This window comes from Idiotropiscis lumnitzeri, chromosome 1 (assembly GCF_059441095.1).
Source record: "Idiotropiscis lumnitzeri isolate Australia: NSW breed Sydney's pygmy pipehorse chromosome 1, RoL_Ilum_1.0, whole genome shotgun sequence".
Lineage (NCBI taxonomy): Eukaryota > Metazoa > Chordata > Actinopteri > Syngnathiformes > Syngnathidae > Idiotropiscis > Idiotropiscis lumnitzeri.
Window position 1 is genome coordinate 6,608,395 of NC_142391.1, and position 21,973 is coordinate 6,630,367.

The 21,973-nt window shown below is 42.3% G+C and overlaps 1 protein-coding gene across 3 annotated transcripts in view; it reads left to right on the plus strand.

Moving 5' to 3' along the window:
* The window catches only part of fermt2 (FERM domain containing kindlin 2), a 42,773-nt gene extending 21,311 nt beyond the window's left edge, over nt 1-21,462 (plus strand). The window contains exons 4-17 of one of the 3 annotated variants that reach the window (XM_088313751.1): nt 4,607-4,735; nt 6,690-6,722; nt 8,974-9,199; nt 9,278-9,380; nt 10,119-10,226; nt 12,184-12,318; nt 13,351-13,400; nt 13,830-13,954; nt 14,049-14,155; nt 14,265-14,483; nt 16,353-16,373; nt 17,736-17,860; nt 18,462-18,603; nt 19,303-21,462. In XM_088313751.1, coding sequence (XP_088169877.1) covers nt 4,607-4,735; nt 6,690-6,722; nt 8,974-9,199; nt 9,278-9,380; nt 10,119-10,226; nt 12,184-12,318; nt 13,351-13,400; nt 13,830-13,954; nt 14,049-14,155; nt 14,265-14,483; nt 16,353-16,373; nt 17,736-17,860; nt 18,462-18,603; nt 19,303-19,476 — 1,697 coding nt within the window. In that variant the 3' untranslated portion in view covers nt 19,477-21,462. The remainder of the gene's footprint in view (nt 1-4,606; nt 4,736-6,689; nt 6,723-8,973; nt 9,200-9,277; nt 9,381-10,118; nt 10,227-12,183; nt 12,319-13,350; nt 13,401-13,829; nt 13,955-14,048; nt 14,156-14,264; nt 14,484-16,352; nt 16,374-17,735; nt 17,861-18,461; nt 18,604-19,302) is intronic. The other 2 variants (XM_088313761.1, XM_088313771.1) reach the window with 2 other exon arrangements.
* Nucleotides 21,463-21,973: the final 511 nt, after the last annotated feature.

The window sequence follows — 21,973 nt, forward strand, 5'->3', positions numbered from 1 at the left end:
AATCTCCAATTCTACAATGTAAACAAACTCTTAATTTATTTTCCAGATATTCTTTCACCAGTCAAAGCTCCTGAACACAAACACTCCCATTCATTAGCACAGTGTCGGAAGTCCAGAGAACACTCCCATCTTAACAGCTTCTCCCACGTTCACAGACAGTCCTATACTGCGCTTTTAATAAATGCTGTAAAAATCGCGCCGTTCCACCCCAGTTTTGACCTTTCTTCCACGCGGCACTTGTCACAAGACGATAACGCTTGAGGACTCGTGCAGCCTTTTTAGGAAATTGGAGACTACAGTATTTGTGCCCATTCCAGTCATAAGTGTGTCTCAACTTTAATGTAAACCCTTAATATGTTAAAGCAGCGTTTAAGATAAGATAAGATAAGATGTCCTTTATTAGTCCCACAATGAGCCCATCTATCAATGCATCCATCTATCTTATCAGGTACTGTATGTGACACTCGATATTACCAATTTGCGTTAAAATGCTTTATTATGCCGTTCCGCAACCGTGTTTGTTTTCCACCAAAACCAGCCATCTGCCACTAATCAGAACCACCTCCTCACCCATTTGTCCAGTCAGACATGAGTTTGTCTTGTCTAGACATCCCAGAGTTAACTTCAGTCACCTTTCCCGTGTTATAAGCACAGAGCGCCATTGTTTACCTCCTCATGATTGAGTCTTCACAAGTGACTAACGCATGACCGGAGCTGCAAGTCCAAAGGTGCTGCAAAAAAAAAAAAAAAGGGGGGGGGGGGCTTCTATTTCCCAGCTGAGTTCCACCACTTAACGTAAACAAGAATCAGGTTGCTCCACTTAAGCACCACATGAACGACTTTAGCGAGCATCTGTGCGAAGACAAGACACTTAGTGTACTGAAGGCTTGTAAGCATCAAGCAAGTACCAGATTTCTTAAAATGTGGAACTTCTTAATCTGTGCCAGGACCTTTTTTTTTTTTTTTTTTTTTGCGTTGTACTGATTTTCAAAACAAAGGAAATGATGAAACAATCTTGCACATGATATATGATTATGGTCACTATCGAGCGGAATCAAGAGTTAAATGAGGCCGGGCGTTTATTTTCTCAGATTTTTCTTACCATAAATAAGACAAAATGAGTCAACATCAATGACGTTTTCTATACACGAGTAACGACGAGTTTATAAATAGTTAAGTTATTTGAGGTGGAATATGTTTTGGCAATCATGAATCTGACTGAATGTTTCAACACCAAAGTTGCCAATCTATGGCATATTTGATTGTTTTGTTCTGTTACATCCATTCATTCATCCCCAAGGCGGACGGTGGTCAGTGCGTAACAACATGTTGATTAAATAAAGTGATCAACAGCAGTTTCCATCCTACGTTGCTTTTCAAGTGTTGTGCTCGAGCACTAAACATGCATTTCAGAATGCCAAAAAGGTCCGTCCTTGAATACATTTACAGCCCGTCAACTGACGTCTGCTTAGCGTGCCTGAACTCTCGTCACACCAAATGTGCTTTTGCTTTCAGCTAAAAGTCCTGTTTTAATGAACATCATCGGCGTTTTTGCTCCTTTCTTGATTTTCTTGGTATTTCTGTACCTCTTCCAATAACTTAATCGGGCCTTGGCGGCCTCGTTTTGATCTAGTTAGGCCAGAAAAATTGCAACGTAATGATCGAATTGAGTTTCTTCCCTCATATTATTTCTCAGTCCACAGTTTATTAGTCTCTTATTAATTGACTGCTTTGTTATTGATCCAACAGACAGGAAGTCGCTCGCGTTGCATCTAAGGTACATGAGGGAAATATCAGCCGATACATTTTAGTCCTTTTAAGGTCTTTTTTTTTTTTTTTTAAATCTCCGATTCCGTTCTTACTCTGTAAATTTAGAATGTGATGGTGTCGTGATTGGCCTTAGTCACTGCAGTGAATCATGTGTTCCACTGAGCACACATCTCCAGCACAGCTTTTTTTTTTTTTTTCTCTCTTTTTTTTTTTTTTTCGTTGCTGGAATTATGTCAAGCCCTCAGTTCTGGCTGTAGGCCCGCACACTGCCACAAGTCTGCAGAATGGAAGATTGACTCTTCTTCTGGAGGTGTCAATTCCGCTAATGGACCTTGTTTTTTTTTTTGTTGTTGTTTTTCTCGTAAGTGTCAACACACTAGGCCGCAAGTATGTGGCATGTGTCGGAGAACTTTTTCCTGCTGGCTTGTGAAATATTATGATCCTATAATTCAACATGCGCTGTCAGCAATAAATTAGAAAAATACTAGCGGGGCGCAGTTAGTCACATGTATCTCTATTGTTTCTCTGCCAGGTAAATTCTACTTCTGCTGGTGTTTTTTTGTTTGTCTGAATTTTCCCAGCAACGGAAATCCTTTAGGCCTTTTTTTCTTTCAAAAGTTAGTGACGTTGCGGCAAGGGGAGACTTTGTTTCTAAGAAAGAAACACAGTAGTCATTCATATAATTTTGGCGACGAGATTAGTTGTACTAGTCAAGGTCAAAATTAATCACACAAGTTTTTTTTTTTTTAAGGTAACATTTTAACATTCCTAACTGCCTCGCAAGTGTAAAAAAATGAGTTCTTTTAATGAGAAAGCTTAAAAATAATAAATCGAATGTTCTATACTTGTACACTTTCCTGTTCTGAGATTTGTAGAACTCATTGCATCGCTGGTAAATTTCTGTGAGGTTGTCGCAGGGGGAAAAAAATAAAAATAGTAAGCAAAGAAAGTCTCACACATAAGATTTATTTAAAAAAAAATAAAAAATGAGAGACAAAGCCTCTGCCTCTAAGCTTTGCAGTCATCATTTTTCGTTTTTTATGGTTGCTACAGACTCGAGCCCCCCCCCCCCCCCCGTCGAGAAATAAGTCTGCAGGAAGGTGGTGAGCAGTTGTTTCACATTTCATTTCAATGAGTAACAAAATGCAATGCTGACTGCAAAGCAGAACTTGCTAAAGAATCACAATCCCAACACACAGACTGCCTCTGGATTAGTTGCTCATCAGTAAAACACTAACCTGAGCGCGCAACCGCCATTTTTACAACTTTCATTCACCGGCTCCCATATCACTCACCAGGCCAGACCCCACCTTTTTAAAGCAACACATACTCAAAGTCACAGTTGTTAAGATTTAATAACGGCAAATCATTTTTTTTATCTGATTACTCGATTAATGCTTAGGATAATCTGTAGAATAGTTATTTCTAAACATCTACAGGAGCTCATCCCGTTTCTCCTCGTTTTGCAATACCCTTCTGAGGTGGTATTACAAAAAGTCCAAATGAACGCAATGAATATTACAATTATTAAACCCCCATTTTCCCTCAGTAGTAAGTAAAATTGCCACGTGTCTCCCAAAACACACGTGTGGGGGTGCGCGTGAGTGTGTGTGTTTGTGCTGGAGCCCAGCTCAGTGGGCCTGAAGCTCACATGGCTGTATAAGGGCACAGGGATTGTGCTTGAACGCTACAGTGAAGCCAGAGGAGTAGAGGGGGAGAGCCCGAGCGAGTGAGAGTGAGCGAACTCCCATCTGGTAGTTTTTAATACCTTGGAATGCTTTTGCTTTAGTTACACAAAGCAAACAAGGAGCTTTCTTGCTACCATGTTCTCCCTCTGCTCACGCTTCCCTTAACAGACTCTTCAGTCACACAGCGCCATCCATTATCAGAGTTCCAGTGGAACCTCCAAAATTGTCCAAATAATTTTGCAAAATGGCACCTTAAGATGATGACTTCAGTTTGGTGTGCTTGGATGTGATAATGATGAGAACCAGAGAAAAGAAAAGTGTGACGATGGCGATGGCTTCACGGGACAATATGTGAAACTGGATTGGGGGCAGCTCACGGTCATCATGGTTAGCAATCCTGCCACACAATTTTGAGGTTCCGGGTTCGAATCTCCGCCTTGGCGAGTAATTTTACTTTATTTAATCAAGCATGTCAAAAGCACATTGGCTGACAATAACATGGATTTGACTACAGAAGGAAGTCTGTTGGACGTCTTGGGTCTGGGTGATAGACTGGTAAACGTTTTTTAATACTTGAGAATACGCGAGAAGCACCTCGCCAACACAAGCCTCACCATCTTGTGACGTCTATGCGCACGGATGCTTTCCTGGCCTCCGAGACTCGAGGAGGGGGGTAAAGAGTGGGAAGAAACTGCTCTGGTTTACTCATCATTTTGAATTGTGAAGTTTTCAAGGCACAAGCACGCTCTCACACACACACGCACACTTTTGAGATGCGTTCAAAATTCTACTGCTCAGCAGCAACCCAATCGCACGAGTTTGAGAAATGGTTGTTGAAAGTGGGGGTGGGATGGTTGAGGTTGTCTGGCCTGTCTCACTTGGGGATTACACTCCGAGCAAAGATTTGTGGGGCCTTGAGAAAAGGGATTTATATTTTTTTTTTTTCCAATCCTCATGCGCGGCAGCTGTCTGTGAATTTGTTACCTTCGCCTGTCTCTCTTTGCCATCTCGTTCCATAGTTTTTTTGGGGTTTTTTTTACTAGAAATGCTTTCTTAACCATGGCCTTTTCAACCCTGACTTTTTTTCCCCTGTTAGGTTCAAACAATCAACCGTCTGTTGATTGTTCATCCTGTATCTCTCTCCACAGATATCCGTCACCCAGAGGAGTTATCTCTACTGCGCAAGCCGCGTGATCCCAAAAAGAAGAAAAAAAAGTTGGAGGAAGCCGAGGAGGATGATCTGGAGTTAGAGGGTCCTCTGTTAACCCCTGGATCAGGTCAGTCCCTGAGGCTATTTTATCATGAACTAAACGTGTCACACTCAGATGGTTCCGATGGTGCCTGGATTTTGAATCTGGGTCCGACAGCCACCAAAAGATGCGTTGATCCAAATATACGAGCTCTACGTGGCCTCTGCAGCCCCGGCTTCCTTGGCGGGGAGGAGGACGGATGGTTGAGATTCCACACATAGTTGGTCACGCTGCCGTTTTAAACCCCGCTTTTAGCCTAGCCGGTGATGAGTTACGACCCAAGTGGCCGCTAGAGGAGGAGGGTCAGCGACACTTTCACCGTTTAACCTAAACACCCATTTGTGTGTGCAAGCAGCATCCCCAAAACACAATTCCATTTTAAATTTTTTTTTTTTTATATAATGGAGGACTGCGGCAACACCCAAAAACCCTCGTCATTACATTTCCTCCAGGGTGTCTTTATCTTTCGATGGACCGATATATGATTTCTGTTTGATGGTGCCAAGGGTTCACTTAACGACAAGAATGTGCGCAATCCACCCCGCCCCCCACCCCCTCCCATCAGATCACATACTATAGCTCGCCAAATTGCTCGGCGTTCTTCCGTCCCGTGTGTCAGGGCCTGGCCGGTTAGCCCGGCTCTCCTGATTGAAATCACAATGAGGGAGGAAGCGATGTAATCACTTCCAAAGCCGACGTGGTCACTTACTTTTCCTGCGTGCTTAATGTACTCAGGGTAGAGTTGCGCATATCTTGGATGGACGTTTTTGCTTTCCTACACACAATTAATTATTGCGTTAAAATATTTTCAAAGGCAAACTATTTTGAACTCCTGTTTCATGTCATTGCCCCGCGTGGAGTTATGTGCGAGGATTTGGAAAATTTTACTGCTTTTACGTTGACTTCTTTACATGGCCATCAACTCAAAGCTCGATTCCCCACATTCCTAAGAATTTTTTTTTTTTCAAATGTGATATTCTCAATGGGATGCAAGTAATTCTTTCTGAATATTTATAACACCTGCTTCAATGCTTTTGCACTTTTCCGCAGATGAATGACGTTGCATAAGCAGATTCTGCATGATTGTCCGTCGACTTTCAATTTGACAAGTTGACGTTTTTTTTATTTTATTTTATTTTTTTTTAAAGATAGCGAATTATCTGTCACTGGTTGCTGCTTTGAGATGATGCACTCCACTTAATGTAATTAATCAGTCAATTCTGAACTATCTGACCCTGGTGTTTTTAGAAATTAGCTGCCCGTGGATGTTATTCAACTTCCCTTAGCGAGCTTTGTGCACCTCTTTAGATACTGAATCAACAGTGCCTCCCTTGGTCGCTGCTAAGCGGTGTGCTCCATTGTGACGGAACTAAGCAATCAAGTCCAAAGTTTTATTTTTTTTCCCACCTACTAATGTTTTGGGGGAGAATTTCAGTTTCATGAAAATGATGTTTAAACACATAATAGCGTACCCACGCCGTATGGTCGGAGCCACAAATAACAGTCTGCGAATAGCCCTGAGGTAATGACCAATTATTTCCTCTTGGAGACTGAAAACCTCACCCTCCATCTTTTAAAAGTACCGTTTAGAAAATACCTCGTGCCAAGAACACTGAAGAACATCGAAAGAGTCCATTTTAAGACTTGAGCTAGTGTCTCCAGTTTCTTGGCTGGCATGTTAATACATTGTGTTCGACATGGATCAACATGGACGCTTGGGACTATCACAACAACGCCTCGCCTGTTTTGACGCCCCAATGAGTGTCTCAGAACGGGCGGGCCTTCCATGCCTCTACCAAGAGGCTAACTTGAGTCATTGTCGCTCTCACCTCTAAAAATGACCAATATCTCCTCCTACTTTTTTCCTTTCTACTTCTTTTTCCATCCTTCCTTGAAACAAACAAAACAAAAGTATCCTGAATATTCCCATTGACATTTCGTCCACTGTCCTCTTTTCCCTGCCTTTCTGTCTTTATCCTAGCCTCTGAGATAATATACATCGGACCCGTCAAAGGTAAGCTTTCCCCTTCTGTCCTCTTCTGTTTCTGCAGCATTGCTTCCTCGCCAAGGCCTTCCCTTTCCTTCATCCTCACCCTGACCACAGCTGCCGTGTGGAGATCACACGACGTCCATATCCTTCGCAGGACTCGCACTAGTCCGGGTGGTCTCCCTTTTTTGAGGGGGAAGTCAGCTGACTCGCAGGGCCACGTAATGAGAGCTTTGGCATCCCTTGAGCTGGGCTTACGCTGTAGTTGTTGCAAATAATGGCAAAGTGTGTGAGTTAATATCTGATTGAACAGAAGTCCTTTAGGTGACATTAGCGTGCATTTTAATTGGCCGACGACTGTCTGTTCAAATCATGATCAAGACTTTTTCACTGTGGGATGGGATTTCTAATTGTAAAAGCAGGACTCACAAATTGTGTTTACGATATCAGTTGTGAGGAGATCGCAATGTCTGGTCGAGTCTTGCATGGTTCTGTGTGAATGGCAGAGGAAGACCAATGCTGTTATACCACTTGGATGTACCAATGTTTCCGGAACGCGTGTCTGCCTCATTTGTTCCAGATCACTGTGTGAAGGCAACCCATCTAAATGCTACGTATGTGTCTCAGATGGGCCGATTTCTCGTGGCGGTTTCCAGCTTGAAATGTAAAACGTCGTCCTAATCGTACAGTCTATGGCTAGCAGTCGTTTGTTTTGTTAGAGCGTCGCTGAAAATGCTCTTTCTAGTGGAATTCCAAACATTTTAAGGAGTGAGAAAGTTTCTCCTTAACAGCCTTTGGTGGTCTACAAATCCCATGTGTGGGAGTCTTAGGGAGTTGATGCATGTCGGCATTCAAACTGACTTTGACTCGCATATCAGAGTTTGTAAACAGGATGGAGGAGTTGTGTTTTGAAACCGGCTTTTCCCCCCTTATACAAGGTCTCCACTTTTGGATTCCTCAAGAGACCCCTGTTGGAGTGACTTCCTGACCTGCTGAACTTGGGCATTAGAGAAAATCCAACCAAGGAGCGCATGAATAACACGCTTCTCTGCTGAGGATGTGCGGCCCCGTCCTCCGAGCTTGCACCCTGTTCTCATGACCTCCGTTTGAAACCCAAACCAAGCCCACTTCCTGATTTCAGAAGGGATTCGCTACAGTGTTGCTTGTTGACGCTACAGAAGGCGAGCAGCAATAACGCTGCAACGATGTTTGACGGAATCCAACTAGATCCGATTCACTCGCTTAATTGTTCAATAGTAAGGTGCTTTGGCTCACATACCCGGAAATCTTTCCGCTTCCCCTCCGTGCCAAGTTGTGCGATGTCGTTTTCTCCTGCCCCACTTTACTCACAAAGGGGGTACACACATTAAGGTAATCTGGCAACTTTTCTAGCATCATTTCCCTCTTACTGACAAAAGCAGGCAAAAGCTTGATTATCCATCCCGTGGCCCTGAATCAGCCTTTCCCAAACGGACATTTAAAATATAAAGACGATTCAGTGCAATGGAGATAAGCTAATAAATTCTTTTTGTGGCGGTGAGGAGGTTGTCAATCTTTTGTGTGTACCCCCCCTGAGTGAGTAAACCCTAATCATCTCGTGCATCGTGTGCATGCTGATCCACATCGGTCCCACCGGGACGTCGTTATTGAAGTCACTCATCTGCAACGTGTGGAGCTGGAACATGGCTGAGCTGCTAATAAGTGTGGGAGTGTTCACCTTCGGTATTTGTCAACGTGCACTTAGTGGAGCAGCTAAACTTGATTTATTTTTTTTTTTTGTTTGTTTTGAGCAAGCATTCAGGTGATGATGCAAGCATGGAATTTGGTTTGAATATAACCTTTAAGTTATTTGAGGGGAAAAAAAGTGCTTGTCATCAAAAACTTTGAATGGCCACCATTTTTCGTTCAAAATGGCAACCAGTGCTCTGAAAACTTTGTCAAAAGATAACAAAAAAAATATGTTGTATTGACAGATATTAAGTAATGCTCTGGGTCGTGGCATATTATGCAAATGAGGCAGTTAATTGGTGAACATTTGGGCAAAGAATGACCCTAAATTATTTCATTAATTGCACTTTGTTTATAAAACAATAGTGTTGTTCGAATGATTTTTTTTTTTTTTTGGGCTAGCACTTTTTTTCTAAGTCGATCTCACAACGAGTATATCTCTGCCTAATTTCATACGTGCATCACCAAACAAACGACAGCTTTTCGTTTGTGCTCCACTGTTGTTTTCCCCAAGTTTCTAATACGCCCCCCCCCCCCCGATGACTTTCAGGAAGCATCTACTCCAGCCCGGGCTTGTACAGCAAGACCATGACGCCCACGTACGACTCACGAGACGGCAGCCCGTTGTCACCCACGTCCGCCTGGTTCGGCGACAGCCCCCTGTCGGAGGGCAACCCCGGCATCCTCGCCGTCAGCCAGCCCATCGCCTCCCCGGACATCCTGGTCAAGCTTTACAAGCCGCAGTCTCTACTGGATAAAGCCAAGATTAACCAGGGGTGAGGGGAACGTCACTTAGTTGCTTGCTGCGCCATATTTTGTTGGAGTTTTACGACCAAACGACTGTTTGTGTCCAGGTGGTTGGACTCCTCCAGGTCTCTGATGGAACAGGACGTCAAAGAGAACGAGGTGTTGCTGCTAAGATTTAAATACCACAGTTTCTTCGACCTCAACCCAAAGGTAACTGTCCATAAAACACAATCAACACGGCTTTTTCAGGAGACTGCGCTAAGTTAAAGTATTTAGGCGAAACTATTAAAACAGCCCAATCCGGTTCGGGATGTTAGTTGAACTCAAATTTTGGCATATTTAAAAAAAAAAAAAAAAAAAATGAATTGCTATTTAAACACGCCACTGTTGGGCATTTTCTTGTATTTCAATGATATTTACGTAATTTATCATATTGCTTCATGTGGTACTGATCAGCCAAGAGCTGTAACTGGTGCTGTTCGGCTCTTTGGTTAATGTCACCCTTTTTATTTCTGCTATTTTCCTTTGCATCTTTGAAAACTTGCTGGGAATTTATACTGTCAGATGCTTTCCAATGCCGTGCTAAATTTTATGGAAAGTCCTATTGTTTATAGGTGATATTTTAGTTTAATCGTCATTGACGTGTCCAAACCACTGTGAATATTAAGTCGTAAAAACAAAGAGTCAGTCTTACTCTGTGTACAGTGAAAGTTTGTCCGTCCTTGAATGCTCTCTAAATTGAGTCGTGTGTGACATAATCCTTGGTGGTGGTCCATCTTCTTGAATAAAGGTTGGGGAAGAAACCAGAGAATTTGGGTTGGGACCCAAAGTGTGCCACATTGGGGGCTTTCGACTGTCGTTTTGAAGGTTTCCACTCGTACCTCTTTTGACTGTCAGCCTCCTGTGGGTGCGTGTATTAACTGCTGTAAACAACCTCTCATTGCCCAGTATGACGCCATCAGGGTGAACCAGCTCTACGAGCAGTCCAAGTGGGCCATCCTGCTGGAGGAAATCGAGTGCACGGAGGAGGAAATGATGATGTTTGCCGCGCTGCAGGTAAAGCTGCCTTGTCTTTGATGCTTTGTCAACGGTCGAAATGATGATGATGATGATGATGATAACATTACAGTATCTTAGTTGCTCCATTTCTTTTTTTCACTTCACCCGAGTGGCGGTACATCTTAAGTTTGCACAAAGAAAAACCAAGTGATTCTCGTAAGTTGAAAGAATTATAAATTCGGGCACTAATAAGTCAAGGCCTTGATTTATCTATTTATTTTTTTCAATTAATTAATTGATATATTTATTTAAAATATCTGGTTTATTCCTGTTAATTTCTGTGGTTTCCAAATAACCATGCGTGGTGACACACTAAACAATAAAGAACAGTAAGCACACTTGCATATTATTTTTAGCCTTGTCATTTTAAAAATCAGTTACAATGTTAAGACTCTCTGTGTGTCCACCTCTTTAGTCTGTAACTATTTCGGACCCTCGTTTAAAAAAAAAAAAAAAGAAAGTGCCCATGCCAGGTTCCTTAGGACACCACCCTGTCCTCACCCTTGGGTTTAATTATAGAGCATCTTCAGGCCACAGGATGCTGCATTTTTGACCAACCAGTACCCAGCGGGACACTGTTCTCGCTCATGAGTTTCATCTGAGCGGTTATAATTAACTGGTTTCCTGTTACTCCCCACTCAGGAGAGACGCTAATCCAACTTGGGTGTTTGGACGCTCCCCACCGTTTGAGACTATTTTTCATCAAGGGTTGCATGAGCTCACGGAGTTGGCTGAGGTTTCACGGGAGGGGAAGGTGGATACTCGAGTCTAAATAAAGAGCCCGCATTTCCCACATTCAGTACGTCGCCGGCTACTGTTGGCGGCACACTGAGATGAGATAATCAGGTGTTAGAAAATAGACTCAGGTGACGTTTTGAACTTTGCTGCGAACAGGAAGTGACCTCGCCAGGCCTTGCAAATGTTTAAAAGGCAGCTGTAGAGGAGTGATGAGTCACATATGCACCCTTTGTCCCACATTGGCCAACCTAAACTATCACAATATGTCTGTGTGTCTTTCACAGGTCAGCAGCTGTTCATTCAAATAACAGAAGGGGGGGGGCTGGCATTAGAAATACTGTTTGTCAACAACTTGTGTTTAGTGTTGTAGTAGCTAACGTTGACGCTTATCCTTTAACTTGGCACCTCTGACCGTCTGGGCTCTGTGCTGACCATTTTTTGTCCACATTGCCTTCTTTTTGTCAAGCATTTTTTGCTGTGTTGATATAAATGTAATGAAAGTCACCAATGGTGCGGATTTTTATCTTGAATTTGTAATTTTCAACTTTAGCTACCTGTCGGCTTGGTTGTGTTCACTTTTGAAAGTATTACATGAAATTGCTTTCGTAAAATCTTAAATTTCCAAAAGAGGTGGTTTATTAGCTTATTGCACTCCAACAGAGAAAATGAGTGACTTAATAATAAAATAAGTGTAAAGACTGCACTGTTAGCAAAATGAGGATAAAATTGGGCGTTACTGAGAATTAGCGGTTGAAATATCACCAATCACCATAGCTGCATTCAATGTAATTGTGATTTATTTATTTATTTTTTAATTCTTAATTAATTTTGTCTATAGCCGTCAATCAAAAATGTCTTCACATGAAACTGGTCCAAGGAACAATAACATTTTCGGACTGCTCCGCTATACTATCAATCAACTTTGACTTTCATCACATGATACTCAACTGCAGCAAATCTTAAGTCATTCAACCGCTATTGACAATATAACAAAATAAAAAATCTATATTTTCATAGTCGTCTTACGCATTGTGCAAACAAGTTGGAATTTTGAAGGGTTTAAACATTTCCAAATCATTTCAATGGTGACAGTTAATATTTAGACGCAAGTGAGTCACGCGTGTACTCACAACAATGAACAAATTAAACGTGGTGCTCATGATTCCCAGTCATGGAGTGTAATCCGTCCTGACTGTCCTGCTTCTCCTCCCGCCAGTACCACATCAACAAGCTGTCCATCATGTCGTCGGACAACCACATGAACAACAGCGAGAAGGAGGTGGACGAGGTGGACGCCGCCCTCTCCGACCTGGAGATCACGTTGGAGGGAGGAAAGACATCCAACGCCCTGGTAAGGAAACATCCTCCAAATGACTCTCCCCAAAAGTCCCACAAATATTTTCTGGGGGAAAGAAATGCATCAAAAGACAAATGAATCCGATCAACACAATAAAGGACGACTGGTGGCAAAGAGGGAAGGTATGATGATAACCATAGAACAAGAAATGTTATTGTGCAAGGTATCTGGTCTGGATGCTCGGTAAAATAATTTAGCAGGCAGATGAGGCAGAGACTTGCCACAAATTGTAAAAATCTGCCAGTAATTAACCGCAACCACAAAGTTTTATATTATACTGCAATTGCCTCCTGATGGGGTGGCACGGTGGACGACTGGCTAGCACGATGGCCTCACATTGCAGAGGTCGGGGGTTCGATTCCACCTCCGGCCTTCCTGTGTGGAGTTTGCATGTTCTCCCCGTCCCTGAGTGGGTTTCCTCCGGGTACTCCGGTTTCCTCCCACATTCCTAAAACATGCATGGAAAGTTGATTGAACACTCTAAATTGCCCCGAGGTGTGAGTGCGGATGCTTGTTTGTCTCTTTGTGCCCTGTGATTGGCTGGCAACCAGTTCAGGGTGTAACCCGCCTACTGCCCGAAGCCAGCTGGGATTGGCTCCAGCACGTCCCTGCGACGCTTGTGAGGACAAGCGGTACAGATAATGGATGGATGGATGCCTATTGATGCCGAAAGATGGTGCCAAATGACTACTCTTGTCAGAATGAAGCTGCTCAACTCACATTAATAGTTCTTTTGCACCAAGTTGCTGGGTCCCACTTTATAATTCAATTAGGTTTTATGACAGGATTTTAAGCCTGGAACTAATGATTTTTTGCTCCAATGGGAAAGTTTTACTAGGTTAATGGATGGATGGATAATTCTACTTTCAAAGTTCCACAATACGTCTGCAATCCTTGCATAACGGATGTTGAAACCACTCTATACTCAGCTAAGCATGACATCATTGTTTCACTTTGTTAATTGTTAGGATTTCCTCAGCTTCGGCTAACAATGTTTGGATTTTTTTCTGCCCCTATTCCTCGCAGGGTGACATCACGTCTATTCCCGAGCTAGCGGACTACGTCAAAGTCTTCAAGTAAGCCCTCCGCCAGCCGATACCACGAGACAGCCTTCTCATTCAGAAAACATTATCAAGTGCGAGGGTCGGACGGTGCATTTATCCAAAAAGCAGGAAGCAGGAAATGGCCTTAAATAACTAGTCTGCAAACACGAAGGCCTGTTTAAGATCCACGTTGGGTTGTTTGCCAAAAGGCCTTTCTGTTTAGCTTTGAAGTTCAATAGTAAGCAGGTTTTAAAACTTAATTACTCAGTTTTTGGCTTTGAGCCTTTGCTGACAGGCTGGGGGATCTTGAGTTGGAGGGTAGAGAGGGGCTCTCATAAAATGATTGGAGTTGATTTGAAAATGCACTGCATCCAGCCTTGTCTCCCCCCCCCCCTCCTCTTTACTCACTGCAATAATTCTGAAACTTACTACATCGACTCCTACGTACGATGTGTTTCCCAGACCGAAGAAGCTGACACTGAAGGGCTACAAGCAGTACTGGTGCACATTCAAAGACATCACAATTTCCTGTTACAAGAGTAAAGAAGAGGCACATGGGACGCCTGCTCACCAAATGAACCTCAGAGGTGTCAAAAAAAAAAAAAAAAAACTTTTTCCCCCCTCCAATTTTGTGTTTCTGTGTACTTGGGCTAACGCTGGGCTATCGCTGTACTACTTTAGGTTGCGAGGTGACCCCAGATGTGAATATATCGGGTCAGAAATTCAACATCAAGCTGCTAATTCCCGTGGCGGATGGCATGAACGAGATCTGGCTGCGATGCGACACGGTGAGCCCTCCGCCGACATTCTGTTGTGGCGCACTGAAGAATTTTCGAACGTTTGGATTTGGGGTCAGTGTGGGAATTTGGAGATTTTTATTGATTTATTTATTTTTAGGAGAAGCAGTACGCCCACTGGATGGCCGCCTGCCGCTTGGCGTCCAAGGGCAAGACCATGGCGGACAGCTCCTACAACCTGGAGGTGCAGAACATCCTATCCTTCCTCAAGATGCAGCACATGAACCCCGACCCGCAATTCATCGAGCCCATCACCACGGACATCAACCCCGAGTGTCTGGTGTCACCGCGCTACCTGAAGAAGTACAAGAACAAGCAGGTGAGTCGTGTGGGGGCAGATAGAGGAAGCGAGACACAAAAAAAAAAAAAGCAATGACATTACATTGCGGTTATTCAGTGAGAGTCTCCAAGTACGCAGTGTGTGCTCAGTTAGACTGTTAGCGTTGTGGCTGTGTGAGTGTTTCGTGGGAGCTTGTTGACATGTTGATGACTCTGCTGGAGGAGTGGGTCGGGACAGAGTGGCGTCTGATGCTTCCCAGATGGGCGCCTCCTGGCATCGGCCTTGTCTTTCCCTGGAATGCCCCCCCCCCCTCTTCTACTGAGTAACTGACACTATAGTCGACAAGCGCATTTGAAAGACGTGAGGGTCCCTGCACCCCAATGCACCCATCTCTTATTTTCAGATTTGCGAGGGGAAAATCATTTGCTGAGGATCAGGAGTCAAAAGTACTGATACTATTTCAAATGTAAGGATTCAAAGTAAAAAATGTTGCCGGAAAAATAAATACACAAGTAAAAACCTAAAATATTTTTACTTCGTTACTTCCCACCGCTACTCATTGTTACTCTCATGCAGCTATGTCACATGTAAGCCATAATGAATTGTGGCTTTGCATGTAAGCATCAGCTGTCTGTGTGCGCTTTGCGAACAGCTGAGTACACGGCTGCCATCAATGTGTTAGCAGTAGGGTGAGGTGGTCTCCATAGTAGAGTCACTCCATGCGGTTTCATTTCAGGAAAAACACGGACTACAGTAAAGTCCCATTACTCACTCATTTTTAAGTGAACAGAACAGCTCATACTGTAGGGGGTCAAAGAAGTACTCTGAAATGGGAGTAGTGCGCGCGAAAACTGCCTGGGAAAAGCAAGGTCAGCTTTGATTCCCCCATCCCCCTAAAGCCCTCCCCATCCTCCTTCAAAGAGGACTTCCTGTTAGCAGAAAGTCCCAGTGGACGCACACGGACACGCACTCACTCCCAGGAATTCCCCATCCAAAGCGCGCGCATGTTCAGAGAAGAGAAAACAACAACATAATAACAATCAACTTCCTGGGTGTGTGTGCGTGTGTGTGTGTGTGTGGTTCGAAAAACAAATGGCCAGCAGACGTTGCGTGACACTTGCTCTCCATCCCCCTCTTGTGGCTGTAAAAGGAATTGCAGCATTAACGTATGTGTGCCATAGACCATATACATTGCCTGATTGGAATTGAGATTGATAAAATCTCCAATGCTGGAGGAAAGACATTAAAAATGCAACTTCTAATAAAGATAGAAAGTTGTTTCCCAAACGAGGGTCAAAATGTATGTATATATTTCCCTCAAATATTTTGAATACAATTTAAAACATGTCATTACGTTTTTCTGAGCACGTCAGGTTTTTGAAAGATTTTCATTTTTTGGTTTTTAAATTTGATCTATAAACTCTTGAGCAATCTGGATTATACCATGCATTGTAATTTATACCTCCGGCATTTAAAAAAAATCATTCTGTTACTGAAGCTAACCCTTAAATCATAGATATTGTAATAGTCTTTTAAATAATATATAGTTATTATTATTATTATTATGAAAACCTGCTAAATGCTAAATAAAAAAAATGCCGCAAGATTAGGAATCGTCCCAAAATAATAATTTAAAAAGTTTGCTCATATGTGTTTTTGCCGTCATTTGTGAATGCTGTGAAATTATTTGTATTAATGACATGCAATCACAAAATAAAATTGAATTTTGCCCAGATCTGACCAAATGTGGGATGACCTTAAATCTCGACAAAGCAGACCTCTCTCTGAATCGCCACTTCTGTTCTTTTCTTTCCTCTTTACTTCATCCTTGTGGACATGACTTCCTCCGTTCAATCCGTTTTGATTCTTTCTCCTCCGTTTCTCATCCCTTCTGCCCTGCCTCTCCAGCAAGGTTTAATCAGGGATTTGGTAAGTCAATCCTGAGTGTCCACTGGGTGCATGTTTGATAACCTGGCAACTTGTAGCGAGTAGCTTTCTCTCATGTAACCACATCTTGGTGTCAAATAGTGGCGAGCGTGCAAGATGTAGCATCTAACCCGTTTTAACACGCAACTCATCGCCGTGTTAAAGAATCGATTCAGCTTTTATCTGATCGCTTAAAAGCCTGAGATTTTACGCACAATCCGGTGAGAGCGCAATATTGGCTCAACTGTCGTCGCTTTCGCACAGTGACGAGGCATCCACGTCCGGTGCGATGTGGAATGTCGTTTACTTGACGGGCCGCGACAACTGCTTTCCACGCAACAAGAGTGGATCAAGTTTGGATGAAGAAATTTGTCCTGGCTTTAATGCGGCGTTTCGGATCGTATCTTGGTTTACAACCATAACACAGATTTTAGACCAGGTGTGGGCAAACTACGGCCCGGGGGCCACATGTGGCCCGTTAAACGTCTTAATCCGGCCCGCCGAACTTGAAAAAAAATTCAATGAATAAATCTTGTTAATGTTTTATTTTTTAAATACTGTGGTTTTTCGAAGACATACATATTGTTGTAATGCTTTTGTTCGCTTTCATTTAAAATTAAATGTATTTTTTTTTTTTTTTATCCGATGAGGTGAGGTTACCAAAAAATTCCATCCATCAGCAGCTGGTCCGGCCCCTCTGTCAAAATTTTGAACCCATTATGGCCCGCCAATCAAAAGGTTTGCCCACCCCTGCTTTAGACCAGAGTTCTAAATTGTAACCCAAGCTTGAAACCCTAACATTGTCTTACAACCTGACCCTAACACGGGTTTGGTTACCCTAATTTGCAACCCCAACCCTAGTTTGAAACCCTTACCCTATCTTAGCACCCTTATTTGAAACCCTAACCCCGGGATAGTTTGAGGAATTTCAAATTAGGCTTTTAGAAGACAGATTTATTGTTTAAAAGTAAGGACCTGAAATACGGTTTTCAAGCCAGGTTGGGGTTTTAAACTAAGGTTTGGGTTTTCACGATATTATTTTGAAATGGGGCCTCAATTCAGTTTTGAACTAGGATAGGGTAGATTCTAGCCTGGGTTGGGCTGGCAAACAAGGGTAAAGATTTCAAATCGGGATTGGCAGTGTCAAATTGGGGTTTCAAGACAAGTTTATAGTGTCAAAGTAGGGTTTCAAGTCAGGGTGCATTTACGGGAAGGTCCTGTCACGGGCGGCAGGTCATGCATGCAGTGTTGCACGGGTTGGATTTTCCTTCAGCTCGTGTGTGCAGCCTGGTTTCACTTGGTGTGGATTTTGTTGATTGCTCAGCAAACAAGGAGAGGATTTATTGTGTGTGTTTGTTGCTCCAGATCTCGGCCCGCATCCTTGAAGCCCACCAGAACGTGGCCCAGATGAGTCTCATCGAGGCCAAGATGCGCTTCATCCAGGCGTGGCAGTCGCTGCCCGAGTTTGGAATCACTCACTTCCTGGCCAAGTACGATTAAGTCCCAGAATAGACGTATCGTGACGTCAAAAAGTATTTTATTTTTTTTTTTTTAAAGCCGTTCAGAAGTTAGCTTGCTAGTGTTTTGGATCGTTGTTCAGCTGCAGAACCCAAGTTCGGATTTTCGGCTATAGAGCCGAATTCATGGTTCCATCAATCACAGATATCACTTATGTTTATTTATCTGTTCTTGATTCCATTTTTGTTTTAGATCTTTCGGCTGACTGCATCTAGTCTGGAAGGTTCTTTTCAAATGATTTCTTGATTGAATACACCTGGCGGTAATCGGTCTTGGGGTGTGGTCCATGAAAAGGAACGTAGCTTTGCAAAAAATGTGATTTTTTTTTATTTTTATTTTTTTTAAAAAGGGGGCGTGGCACTTTTTCCATGCAGGCCTTATAACTTTGAATTCCCCCCCCCTGAAAAGTTCACAAAAGCTCCCTATTCATTCTGGTGATTTGGAAGTAGTAGCAACTCGGAGGACTGTGTTCGGAATTAATCACCTGTTTCCTATTCCCTAATCACTCCTAAGCGATTTTAGGTGTTTGAGTGGCTAGGGAGGGTTTTTTTGTTGACACACAGCTGTCGTTAGGTTCCAGGGCGGGAAGCGGGACGAGCTGATCGGCATAACCTACAACCGTCTGATCCGCATGGACGCCGGCACCGGGGACGCCATCAAGACCTGGCGTTTTAGCAACATGAAGCAGTGGAATGTCAATTGGGAGATCAAGATGGTAAGGAAACAAATCAAATCAAATAAAACTGCCGTCTCCTCACAGGTTTCAAGCCACGGACGGGTAGGCTTTTCTGTTCAGAATTTCAGTCTCAAAATATGGTTTCAAACTTGTCTATTTTGGTTTGGGGCTTTTGTTAGGATTTCAAATTAGCTTTTCAAGGTGGGGTTTGGCTTTCAAACCTAGTGTTCAAGTTGTAGAATAAATCAGGATTTCAATTTAGTCCTTAGAAGTAAGGTTTGTAGCCCGTGGTGGGATTTCAAGACAATGTTGCAGTCAGGTTTCGCATTAGGGTTTCAAGGCTGGGTCAAGATTTTATATTGGGGCTTCAAAGTAGGGTTCTGAGTGTAATGATTTCATGTTGGGGTTTTGAGTGCTTGGTTTGTTTTTCATTCAGGTTTCAGGTCATGTTATGGGTTGAAAGTAAGGTTTCTAACACCAGGGTCAGGGTTTCCAATTCAAGGCATTGAGCCGAGGGTTAAGGTTTCAAACGGGGTTTAAGCAAATATTGAAGAAGGGTTACAAGCCTGGGTTTGGGTTTTGAGTTAGTTGTGTACAACAAAATTAGGGATTAAATGTAAGGTTTTTAAATAGGTTTATGGTTTTAAAATAGTTACGGTGTCAAGACTCAACACAGATTTTAGCATAAATAGCATGTAGCATTATCTTGTCTTCATTTTTCACCCCTGCCTTCTGCAGGTGACTGTGGAATTTGCGGATGAGCCCAGCCTGTCGTTCATCTGCGCCGAGGTGGACTGTAAGGTGGTCCACGAGTTCATCGGAGGTTACATCTTCCTGTCCACGCGGGCCAAGGACCAGAACGAGACCCTGGACGACGACATGTTCTACAAGCTGACCAGCGGGTGGGTCTGACCACGCGTCACGTCATCTGGACCACCCGCTCGTCCACTACAGCACGCTCCGTGGACCGCCGCGCTCTTGGTTCCCACTAGTAAAGCGCGCACTACATGCTAACTAGTTGAATTTGATGGCACTAGTAGTGTCCCGTATTGCCTCACCGAGTACCATGTAGTTGTCCCACTAAAGAGGACAAAGAGCGTCGTAGTACGTGGACCTTAGGATGGATATCAGATGAATAGTATACAGTATAATATTTATTCAATATCCTTCATATCCAGAAATGGCAAGTTCAACTTTGTCATACTAGTAATGTTTTTTCCACCACTGTATGACATTTCTACACGCTAGTTGTACAGCCCAGGCGTCCTGGTGGAACAACTATGTGTTACTAGTGAGGCAAAACTACCAGTGGTAACTTTGGTGCTATGAGTAGGATCCAGGTGGTTACTAGTGTGTGACACAAGCGGTTTGAGCATTTAATTCGTTTCCTACTAGTGCGCTCAACAACTGGCGCATGACGAGGGTTCACGAGTAGAATAACTAAGTTACTACTGAGGCAAAACTACTAGTTGGCACTTTGGTGCCACTGGTACGGTCCAGGAGGCTACTAGTTTGTGACACATGCCTCTACAGTCTTTTTTTGTCACTAGTAAAATGACAAGCGTGTATTAGTCGACTTATCATGGCGTATTAGTAGGATAACTATGTTGCCTGTCAAACAAGACTACTAGTTGGCACTTTGGTGCTACAAGTTGGGTTCAGGAAGTTACTAGTTTGTGATATGTCTTTGACCTCGCAAGTAAGACAAGCGTACTAGTAGAACATTAAGGGTGCACTAGTTTAAAGACTAGCGCGAACCAGCGCACCATTTTTACCACAAACTCAGCAGGAAAAAGGTTTTTCCACAGCATGCGTTCTTATGTGTGCTTTCCAGAGAATCTTTTACCACAAACTGAGCAGGCAGTTTTTTATTTGATTTTTTTTTTTTTTTTTAATAAGTAGCACAGTAGTGCATAGTTTTGCCTCATTAGTAACACAAAGTTGTTCTACTAGTGCACAAGAATGCCATACAGTAGTGAAAAAACGTTAGATACACATTTTACTTGCGCTCTAGTTGTTCCACGAGTGCACTAAATTGTTTTACTAGCAAGGACAAAGAGTATACTATTGTATGAGTAGGGTAAGGAATAAATGCTCAAATGGCTTCCCCTGGCCTCTCCCCCAGGTCCTAAAAGCCACCACTTTTTTGTAAGCACTTAGACACCATTGCATTGAATTTGGGCCAATGTTATTTGAAAAGACAGCGTCCACTTTGCATGAAGCATTATGGTAGGAGGCTGGACCACTTTTAATATCAAGCAAAATTATTATGAAATATTAATTCAGCATTTAAACATAAAATACAAACACTCACAAAATGGATGTCTAAGTAATCTTCATATTACCTCTACATGTCTCTCACGCCACAGTATTATTATTATTCTTCTGATTATGAATTGTATGAGAACACACCAGCAAAGGCCCACAATCAATTATGCAAGCAAAATGAAGTATTATTATTTGTTTTGTAACTAATGTACAAACACAGCTTTTATAGAATTGTACAGTCTTTTTCTCTCTGCTTTCAGGGGTAAATATGTTTTGTGTGTATGTGTGTTCGCGTGTGTTGTGTGTGGGTGCGCGCGTGTGAGTGTTCTTAACATGACTGTCATCACGTTAAGATGAAAATATCCTAAACTCACGGAAATATATATGTTCTTTTACCCAAACACTACTTTTGCAGCTTTTTGTTGTCGTCCAAAAAGTGAAATATGAAGGAATTCGCTTGGTATATATTTTTTTGTTTTTTGTTTGCCATTCTTGTGTCAGAAGCGACAGTGCATGTCCTGTGGTTTCGTTTTGCTTTTTTTTTTTTGGGCGATTGTTTTTGACTGTAAAAAAAACAAACAAAAAAACATGCATTTATTTTAAAGTAAAATAAAAGTAATTTTTATTTAACGCCTCATTTTTGCAGAATTCTTTTTGTGAATTTATGATACTATACAAATTTTATGAAATTTTCTTAAAAAAAAAGACTGCTTTCCTGAAATTAGAATTAAAAAAAAATAGGTATATAATAAGTTTTTTTTTTCCCACATTATGCATTTCAATTTTTTTTATTCTATTTCTAACAGTTTTCTTGTAAAAGATTTTATCGGTGATTTTCTTGTTTGTTTTTGTTTTTGAAATTGCGAAAAAAAACAAAATGTTTCAATTCAAATATATAACAGGTCATGCACAATGTATCTTTTTTTTTCATAAAGTAAAAAAAAAATGAATATTTAACAAGCAAAAGGCACGACTATTCTCGTTATAATTCACTTCAGGAAGCAATTTTATTTATTTTTTCGCCAAAAGTAGGACTTTTCCCCGCATCATTTTTTGTAACTGGAAAGAAAGAAAAGTATTATTTCTACGGCTTTTTTTTTTAAATGTGTAACTTTTCTGAACTTTCCCTCCAAGAAACAAA